Here is a 10,792-nt window from a genome sequence, read left to right on the forward strand (position 1 = left end):
TGTTCTTTGGAAGGTAGTTTTCATGTTCAATATGTGTCATACATCTCATTTTATAGGTCATCAACGACTCGATAAGTTCTTTAAGTGAAAATTTGTTTAAATCCTTGTCCTCTTGAATGACCGTTACTTTAGGATCCCAATTTTTAGAAAGAGAACATAAAACTTTATTAACAAGTTTAAAATTCGAAAAACATTTGTCAAGTGCTTTTAGACTATTGATGACATCCGTAAAACGGGTGTACATGTCTCCAATAATCTCGATTGGCTTCATTCGAAAAAGTTCAAAATCATGCATCAAAAGATTTATCTTAGAATCTTTTACTCTACTAGTGCCTTCGTGTGTGATTTCGAGAGTATGCCAAATATCGAAAGTCGTTTCACACATACAAACTCGATTGAATTTATTTTTATCTAAAGTATAAAATAGAGCAGCTCTAGCATTTAAAGAAAAAGTTTCTTCTCCAAATCATTCCATTCTTTCATTAGAGTAGAAGAATTTTTAAAACCATTTTCGATAATATTACATAAATTCAAATCCATTGAAAGCAAGAAAACTCTCATCCGAGTTTTCCAATAAGTGTAGTCCGTCCCATTGAACATGGGAGGACGAACGATAGAAAAACCCTCTTAAAAATCTGAAAAGAGTCATTTCTCTTAGGTGTTAAACCAAATAAGAAATAATATGGCTCTAATGGAATGAGTCGGCACTAAGAGGGGGGGGGGTGTGAATTAGTGCAATAATAAAAAATCATCGGTTCAAATATCTTCTTGCGATAAAACTCATTTCATAAAGATGCTTAAATTGAAAGCGTACAGAAGAGTATATCAAGTAAGGCAGTTTGTAGTTAAAGTAAATTGCTCAAAAGAAATGCAAACCGATTTTATAGTGGTTCGGTCGTCGTGACCTATATCCACTCCTGATTCCTCTTTCGTCGAGACCACCGGTATCCACTAATGGTCTTCCTTCAATAAGCAAAGACCAACTATCCTTTTACACCCCTCTTCTCCTTTTCACAGGTTTAGAAGATAACCTTTTACAAGCACACACTCCTCTCTAAACAGAATTCTAAGTTTAAGCTAAAGGAGGGGATCTCTCAAGTAATTTCTATAGCGTTTTCTCACTTTTAAGTTCTTTGTACTTGTGTGAATTAACCAGGGATGAGAGGGGTATTTATAGGCCTCAAGTGGATTCAAACTTGGAGCCTAAAAATGTCTCATCTCGAGTCCTCCGAGTACTGGCGGTACCACTGCTTGTGCTAGCGGTACCACCACCAATGCTTTCTGACACTGGGCGGTACCATCGCTTAGCACCCTGTCACTGGGCTATACCACCACCTGACAGCCTCGGAGATTGAGTCTGGGTGGTACCACCGCCCAAACCGATGATACCACCGTTGACATGGTCTCGAAGATTGTGCCATGATGGTGTCACCTATTGGGTCATTGTTTGGGCCTTTTATTAGGCCCAACACAATCCATACATGGGCCCAACTAACCCCTAATTAGGTTGGCCCAATTTCAATCTCAATTATATGCTAACTATGAATTCTAAGGAATACACTAAGCAAATCCGGTCCAGTAAGTCTTGGTTTCTTCCGGTGAGCTTCTAGTGATCTTCCGGCAAACTTCCGACGATCTCTCAGCAGTATTCCAACGGACTCTCGGCAAGCTCTTGGACTTCACGACGATCTTCTTAGCGAGTTCCAACGAGCTTTTTCGACAAGCTATTGGACTTCTCGGTCAATTCCGGTAGAACTTCTGACGAACTCTCGAACTTCCAACGAAATCTCGTTCTTGACTTGGGACTTCATTTTGCTTTATGCCTTGATCACTATCGTAGTTAATCCTACATAAATAAAACCTACTTCGATCTAGACAATTATTACAAAGCTTGAATCATATTGTCCGGCATGTCATTGGTTCTTCGATGCTTCGTTCGATTCTTCGGCACATCGTTCTCTCTTGCGGCCAGTTGACCTCCGCAACTCCGATTTCCTTGGCGTAATTTTTACTCTTCTTGGTCCGATGCCCGAACTCATGTCCCGAAGCCTTCTGTCGATACGTCGATCGATCCTTTGGCTCGACGTCCAATCTTCTGACATGTTTTTCTCCGGCTCAACATGATTCTTCCTGCTTTAATCGTCTCTTCTTGATCGAAGCTTCCTACATTACTCAAAACGCAGATCAAATAATAAACATTATCAATTAGTTTCATCGTAATATTTAACAATGATTGATATTGTGGCTAAAAATTTTTCTAGATAAACATCGCTGCCATTTGATTCAAGATGTCAAGGTACCTCCTGTCACTCAATTGTTGCAGTGCTATTAGGATCTTTTGTTTCATAAAACAAATTATTGTTATCAATCTCATACCTTTTAGGAAATCATTTTCCAAGAACGTGACATATTGTGATTCCATTTTAGTTACACCACTTGCCTCTTATTCATCGATGAAAACATATCATTTGGAATATTCATAATATCTTATAAAGACATATTTCTTTCCTCTCATCCTAATTTATCAAATTTATGAGATGAATCATAAATATAAGCTGCAACCCCAGGGTTATATGGATTACTTAGATTGGGTTTTTAGATTATTCATAATTCATAAGGAGTAGTCTAGAGGTTACTCTATTAAGTACATAAGCAATGGTACTTAATGCATCTCTCCAAAATTAGATGGGAAGATTTGCTTGAGCAATCATGGACCGAATCATTTCCAATAAAGTTTTGTTTCCTCTCTCCACGATATTATTTTGCTATGGAGTTCCCGATATGGTTAACTATCAATCTTGTCTTTTTCATTACAAAACACTTCAAATTGTGCTAATAAATACTTGCATCCATGGTCAGTTCTTAGAACTTTAATAATCATATTCAATTGATTCTCAACTAGGCTAACATATCATTCAAAGCATTTTAATACCTCACTTTTTAAAAATCAAATAAACATGACAATATCACATGTATGTATAAATGTGATAGAATATAAAGTCCTATGCCTAACCTTCACATTTACTGGACAACAAATGCCAGAATATATTAATTGTAATGGAAAATTAGCTCTTGTACCTTTATCGAATGGTTTTTAGTTATTTTTCTTGCTAGGCAATGCTCACAAGTCAACATATCAATAGACCCTCTTAGCTAATATGTCTCATCTTTCTTAGCTAATATAACCCAATCAAGCATTCTATACTTTTTGTATCAACAAAATTATTTAAGAAGTAGTTATAGAAAACAACTATTATTAGATTTATTAATTATATTATAGTTTATATCTAGTATTATAAAGCCATCCTCAGGATAACCAAAACTATAATAACAAGTTGTAGAAAATATATCAATATCACTACCATAAAAATTCAATTTTATTCCTAACTTACGAAGAACTAGAACAAAAATCAAGTTTCGATGCATATATGAAACGTACAACACATCATATCGGAAGAGTGTGACAACCCCGCAATTCTAATTTGCAAGTGTTGATTCTCATAATTGTTTACTTTGAAGTTATTTTCTATAAAAACCTACTTCGATCTAGGACTCATCCATCGATACTACATGAACGCTTCTTGATCTCTAGTTACATGATTTATTGCACATGACTCTACGATCCAAATCGGACGAGATTTGGTCGGCATGAAATAGCTGAAAACATAAATGAAATTAGATTCATATATACGTGAAGGTACCTCTTTTTGCTCAGCGTACTCATGATCAAAAAGCCATCACTGGATGACCTTTTTCAGTGCCTGGCCTTCTCCCTTACACTTCTCTGAACGCTTTTACTTGCGTTTTTTTAGTAGGCCCATTTCTGTTCAACTGATTTAGTAGCCTCTGTGTGCTCTTCTTCGAGCTCTAAATGACATGCTATGTCCCCAAGGAACCTAACACTGTTATTAATGCATCATATTTACAGCCTTCTGTTCATCATATTTAGGCAAGGATCAAACGATGGCTTCAACCTTCTGTTCATCTGTTGCTGGCTTCAATTCTCTTTATCATATTTGACATTTCGCTAAGATGTTGCCTCATCAACTTGTTAGGGCACTTTTTGTAGGTGTCAAACTTGATTGTTAGCCTTCTCAGCTTTTTATAGTGTAAAAGTACCACCAAACTTCTCTTTTAAGGCTTCTTTCCATATTCCATGGTGTTCAAACTCACACATAATATCATCTTAAATGCTGCTTACCAACGTGATGCGAGTCATGCTATTATTTCTTTTCCAGGTCTAATAAACATCATTATGCCGCTTACACTGAGCAGTTTCACCTTTTTCAGGTTCGGTCATGGTATGATAGAGAGTTTCCAGAACTTGGAGTTCCTCAAGAACATACTGAACTTTCGTGCCAAATCTCATAATTACCACCATTCAGTTTCTCTCCCTTATTAAGTTCAACCACAATAAATATCTTTGAATGTTGATGCCACAAAGTTATATATTACACAGAGAAACACATCAGATGCTACTAATATTTGATAAGTAAATAAGATTTCTTGAAGGCAGTTGAGGAAATCTCTAAACAATTGAGAAAAATCCTTCATGCTGAATGTGTATAACCTCCCTGTTGAGTGTGTATAAATAGCTATCAAGAGCTCACTATCAAAATGAACTAGACAATTACATCTTATACATTTCATAGTTTCTTCTACAACTTCTATCTTTCTATATTCTTCGTTTAATTTTTATCAATATTATCATGTGAATACACATTTATTTTGTTACTATATTTCATATTAAATTAATAAAATTAGCACAAAAACCTTCTCACTTTTAGGATTTATATTATCCTAAGAACTATTACAATGCCTCAAATGCATATATGTATATAAACTGATAAATAAAGAAGTCAACAAAAAAAAATCTCAATGATTTCACTAGGATTTATATTATTAAACTCTCCTACTAAATATTTCATTCCACAAGTTCATTTGGGGTGTTCTTTATATCATCTGAAAGCTCTCACGAAGTACTTTTGATGAACATAAGTCTTAAGAACAAAATAAAACTTTATTCAGGGGAAATTCAAACTTAAAGTCAACTGTTCATCATAGAAAATCTCTAAAAAAATCCAAATTCACACTTAAAATGATCACGCAGACTATCACATAAATTCGGATCAATTTTTATGCACAATATTCTTTCATATTGATAGCATACATCATCGACTCTAATTCATGCTAACAAGTTTACAACAAATCAGGCTAAATATAAACTAACCCAAAAAAATTGTGAAGCAATACAAATCATGATCTGATACTAATGTTGATAAATAAATAAATGAATTTTTATATACATTCTCTTTAAGGAATCTATGTCTCAAGAAGTGTCGAGTCACTAACTATTTGGATCGATATTGTAGATTCGGAGTATAATCACCAATAGGAAAAACACTCTCTATTTTATGACTCAAGTGTCTTAAAACACAAATTCTAGAATACTCCTCTATTGAGATTGTTTGTGTAAAAATAAGAATGAGAATTAGACTGATTTTGCAATTCTCTCAACCCCTATATATAGGGTTCTTGGCATGAAGAGGTTACATTATTATAATTTTTCCTCATGAATTATGATCATCCATTTGAGATTTAACCTTTTGGAACTCATCTAATGGAGGAAGAGAATTATTCTATATAACTCCTATAATAAAGAATAATTGTAACTTTTCCATTACTTGGTGAATGTAATGCATCAAATGAATAAGGTAAGGAGTTACTTGGTGAGAATTCATTCTTTGTAACTCCTCCATTTGAGGATTCAATCACTATTTGTGGATGGCCAAATTAACTCAACCCATTATGAATGGACTGATTCATTCTGAACTATCCTCCTTTCAAATTCATTTCTGGTTTTGACCATGAAGAGTCATTCTTTTCCAAATGGAGGTGGGGAAATACTTTACTCATTATTGAATTGGTGTATACTGGTGGCGTTGTTTGATGTTCTTTTAATTTTGTTCATTTAGATGGTGCAACCATCAACATTTATGTGGGTCACTAGGTAGACATGATGTAGAATTTTCTTAGGTATCCTCTCCAAAAGGCTCTTTTTTTTTTGTTTCAATTTTTCAGCGTATTCATCGTGATCGAGCTGTTACCAAACATCAGCTGGACCCAAGAACATTTATTTTCTTTTTTTTAATAATAATAAATTTTAGATTCGTGGCAATAAATAAAAGCTTGATTAGAAACGCAAGAGAGAAAGATCCTAATTAATTTAACGAAGTATAAGGAGGATCACCAAAGGAACATGAATATAATACTAACAAAGAAAATATGAGATATCAATAAAAAGGAGACGCATTCGTATCTTGATTTTTACAAGTGGTGTCTTTTCTCCTGTTTTGCCTTTAATGGCTGGCTGCACTCTCCAAGGAGGGAGAGGGCGAACGACGGCCATAAATATATAAATATAAATATAAATAAATAAATATATATATATATATATATATATATAAAGATTAAACCTTAATTTTAAATTTATTAATAAAATAAAATTATTAAGTTATCCCTAATTAAAATTAGGGAATTACAGATATCATTTGGCCATCCTAACACCTCTTGTACCTCATTTGATATGGACCATAAATGCAGATGGTATGAGCCAATATTGAATTTTGCTTAGGTGAAAGACTTGCACTAGGGTAGAATTAGATTGTACTATACGCAGGCAGGTACAGTACTGCTTTCCTTTGTGGTGGGAATCGAAAGAGAAAGAATAGATAAGCACAAGTCAAGGGCAGTGCTGGTTGTTGCCCGGTCCGCCATAGTAAAAATAGGTGCCCCAGTCGGCGTTGGAGAAGCTTTTGATGTCGTAGCATTTGGAGTTCTCGGCCATGGTGGCGATGGCCCGAGCGGAGGTCAGGCTGTTGTCGGAGTCGACGACCTCCAGGTTGCGGAAGTAGCTCGCCCTGCCGAACCCTTCCTCCGCGAACCGCCCCGATCCCATCTGCGTCGAGGTGTGCTCCCCGTGTGGCCTCGTGTTCACCACCTCCCCTCCCCACTCCACCATGGTGGCCCGGTCCGACAGATGCGTGAACAGCGCCGCCGGCCAGTAGCCTACCAGCATGCTGCTGTCGCCCAGACTCATCCACCAGTTTCCTGCTATCGGATCCTGAAACCAACATCATGATCATCGATCACCGAGAACTCTCTCTCTCTCTCTCTCTCTCTCTCTCTCTCTCTCTCTATATATATATATATATATATATATATATATTCCTTTGGATGGAGGGAAGGGATACCGTACGTGGAGCTGCATGCATGTGAAAATGTGATGTTTGGCACGCTTACCTTCCATATGAGAATGGTGATGTCATATTGGCTGCTCCCCGAGGACGATACCGGCGATATGGCTGCTCCGATGGCGATCCTGTTGTTCGTCTGTATAAATCCCGAGCAAAGAAGATTGTAGCAACCTGTTGCTTGATACGCGTCACTCTGTTGCGTCGTAAGAAATGAAGATTATGATGATTGATTTTGGTGCGGATAGCATCGTCAAATTGTGTAAGGTTGATTGTCAGCAAGTGGAGGAAAGGATGCGTTGATCTCACCGTCCAGTACGTAAACAGCCTCGGTCTGCTGTCTCCATAGAGCTCCGGGCTGACCTGACTAGAAAGAAGTATAAAGCTTCAGATAACCATTTAGAGGTGCACTTTCACTTTGTTGATATCATCAAAGAAGATTGCTTATTTTAACAGGGCTATATGCATGCATGATTCATGAGAAAAGGAAAATTAGGCAGTTTAATAGGACTTGCACTGATTAAACTTTAGAACAAATATCACAGCCATCACGAATTTCCAAAAAAAAAAAAAAATCTTTTTTTGGACTTTCCCCCAGAAGGTGCTCTTTTTCATATTTTCCAAAGACCCCTTCATATACCATAATTCTTAAAATATTCCCCTCACAAGATAATCAAATAAGTACCTATTTGGTGCAACCTATGAACCGATCAATATGGTCAACTTGTCCAATTCTTTAATTATAGTATTTTGGTAGATATATCAATAATTTTATATGTTTATTTAAAATTACTATAACGATATATAAGTCTTTCTGTTTGATTGTTCTGTTCCTAAACTAATAAAGTTATACATTTAAACCCTTTTTTAGATGAGTCGATTTTTATTGAGTTTTGAGTTCATTTGTCTTGTTTCTAAAATGGCTTATATGGAGTGGACCGTTTCGTTTCATCTATGGATTGAGAAACTATGTGTTTTCGTCGAGAGACATTTTAGAGATCATGATAAATAGAGATATATTTTTTAAAAAATAAATATGAAAAAGAATGCACTTGCATTTGGCAGACCTTTTGAAGTCAAATGCTGCATTTGACTTAAACGTTAACAAGTAGATACACCTGCTGATGGAATTCATCAATCAGGAAGAAATGTCAACAATTAGATACACCTAATTTCTTGTTCCGCCATGAATGGCGGCAAGCTCAATTGTCAAGCTTATGGTCGGTCCATCCCATCACCGAGCCACTCTCAGTCTGTAAACGTCTCTCGTATTACAAATGAGTCACTTGGAAATCCGTGCCGTGGAAATTAGTGAAGACTCCATTCAATGCTCTTGAATGAAGGCTCAAGCATGTTTAATGTGAAGGTTGAAGCATGCATAGAGTAAGATTCACAGAATATAAATATATATACCTGCCAACCAGCTTCAATGCTGTTGAGGTCCGTGCCGTCGAATGATCCCGAGAGTATCCAAATCTGGGAGAGGCTGAACTCGTTTTCTACTTGGATGGAAGGATCCCATACGTTAATCGTAGCCTTTGCCCCGTACACCTCCTCCGTGTTCATAGTGTAAGCTATTGCATGCTGTATTCATAGACTCCATGAATATAAATAGCAGAAAAAACCATTAAAAAGACTTCCTTCGTGTAAAAAGTAGAAAGAGAAGGAAAGACAAAAACTAACTGTAATATCTGAATGCAGCAGCTATCGCTTGGAAGGAAAAAAAATCACTTGTATGCTTATGTGATGGAACAGCATTGCACGATAAAGAAATGTGGTCATGATAGCTTCCACCGGTGCATAATGAATGGCTTTGAGTTCATTCAATGCATGCGCCTGTGGATTTCCTTGATCGATCACCTTTTCTCATGGAAAGTAAAGTCTGAAATGTGAATTCTAAGGATCTAACTAAGAGAGAGAAGCGCATTTGCCATTTGAAATTATATGCAACAGCATTTACTACCATCACCCTCCCGTCCACCTGCCCATCCCACCCACATCTTTATTGCTGGCTTTGTTACCAAGAGATCAACGCCAACTTGATGAAAGATACACACATCTTAATTTATTTCACTTATGAATGTTGCTTCCATCCTGATTCATGTTGAGAGCGACACTACAGTAAAAGGTTATGGATGATATGGAACATGCAAGAATAGATGCTTCGTTGCCACTACATACCTCATGGCCATTGCCACTGGCCACATCTGGTGCATCAACTTTCCTAGCAAGAGGAACGCCGCCCAGATGCTTCTTGCCGAAGTGGAACAAAGATTTGGCTCTCAGGACATCATCGACGGAGCTCCTCCGTATTGGAACCGTCCCCTTTGGGCAATGACCGACGTGGTGCCATGCTTGCCATGCCCTTCGCGTTGCATCACTTGCATTGTAATTTATGGGAGTTCTGTCGCCCTTAAATCTTGGCCTCTGTGGGGCTGCCTTCTAACATTCATTATCCACCAATATTTTTAGTGCGTATTACTTAGCATATAAAGCATTGAACGGAGAGGAGGCACGCACTAGTAATAAGCTGGAAAAGGAAACCTACCTGGATCTTGTGGTTCTTTAGAAGAGGATGGTCAAGAGCTGGTTGCTTGTGCCGGGGAACGCAGTCGATGATATCTCCATCCGGGCTCTGAGTGAGTTCATAAAAGAGTCATCAAAAGGGGGATGCAAGCTTGAGCAGGTCATGGGATCAACAATACTCCTCCACTAATTACCTCTATGGTTCTCACACCAGGCTTGTTGATTTTGTCCAAGCGTCTCTCGATCCTTGCTAACTTAAGCGTCTCTACACGCCTATTGTTCGTGTAGTTGGAATCCGGGACGCACATGATCTCGTCGGCAGAGAAGAAGAAGAAAAGGAGAAAAAGAGAAATAGCAAGACCGCGAAGAGAAGAAGACGACGACAACATGGTGGTGCCAGCAAAAGAGAGACCTCTCTCTCCTTCCTTCATCCTCTCAACCTCCATATGTTTTAGCGCCCAAATTAAAAACACCCTTGAGAGAGAGAGGATCCTTCAAGTCAGTGTTGGTGATGACGGAGAGATCACAAGGATCAGAACCCCATCCTTTACACCACCAGGAAGGCAAGAAATGGACAACTTTCCTACCCTCCACTTTGCGTTGCGTGAACCCCCTCTTTTTATTTCTCTGCAACTTTATGGATGAAAGCCCACCATGACCACCACCATCTCCATCGACTATCACTGTCTCCAGCAGGCGCACCAGTAAAAGAGAGGAAGGGGGGATGGAAACCGAAGAGGAGGATGTGGCTTGAAGGCAGCCTATAAAGGGCTTGACCTACCACGCTGTCTACCTCGATGACAACTTGAATGGGCTAACCTAACGGGCAGCCGTAAATTACCCACAAACAAGAGCATGCGGCTTGATTTACTTCCATCAGAGCTGTGTTCGGCTGTGGTCCTTGTTTTTACCTGCTTAGTTTATTATTGGGTCAGTAGGGCTTAAATTTGGAAGAGAAGAAATTTGAGCTTTGAATTTCTTGTCAACACAAGATGGTTATGTTAAGATTAATT

General features: G+C 37.8%; 1 protein-coding gene across 2 annotated transcripts; it reads right to left on the reverse strand.

The window, feature by feature from the left end:
• Positions 1 to 6,470: 6,470 nt before the first annotated feature.
• LOC103985280 (protein neprosin-like) lies at positions 6,471 to 10,509 on the reverse strand. 2 transcript variants are annotated; one of them, XM_009402935.3, is made up of 7 exons: positions 9,974 to 10,509; positions 9,802 to 9,888; positions 9,435 to 9,692; positions 8,667 to 8,837; positions 7,563 to 7,616; positions 7,303 to 7,449; positions 6,471 to 7,123 (listed from the first exon to the last, which is right to left on the reverse strand). In XM_009402935.3, the coding sequence occupies exons 1-7, from the start codon at positions 10,223 to 10,225 to the stop codon at positions 6,743 to 6,745; spliced, it is 1,350 nt and encodes a 449-aa protein (XP_009401210.2). In that variant the 5' UTR covers positions 10,226 to 10,509; the 3' UTR covers positions 6,471 to 6,742. The 2 variants fall into 2 exon arrangements, with proteins under 2 accessions (XP_009401210.2, XP_009401209.2); XM_009402934.3 differs by having other exon boundaries at positions 9,435 to 9,695; positions 9,974 to 10,506.
• Between the last annotated feature and the right edge of the window lie 283 nt (positions 10,510 to 10,792).

This window comes from Musa acuminata, chromosome BXJ2-5 (genome assembly GCF_036884655.1).
Source record: "Musa acuminata AAA Group cultivar baxijiao chromosome BXJ2-5, Cavendish_Baxijiao_AAA, whole genome shotgun sequence".
NCBI lineage: Eukaryota > Viridiplantae > Streptophyta > Magnoliopsida > Zingiberales > Musaceae > Musa > Musa acuminata.

Coding starts and splice junctions, on each gene's coding strand:
- LOC103985280 (XM_009402934.3), bottom strand. CDS start 10,225: ATGGAGGTTGAGAGGATGAAGGAAGGAGAGAGAGGTCTCTCTTTTGCT. Junction 7,617..8,666: donor GCATTGAAGCTGGTTGGCAG/GTATATATATTT, acceptor CTTTCTAGTCAG/GTCAGCCCGGAGCTCTATGG. Junction 7,450..7,562: donor GGCTGTTTACGTACTGGACG/GTGAGATCAACG, acceptor ACGACGCAACAG/AGTGACGCGTATCAAGCAAC.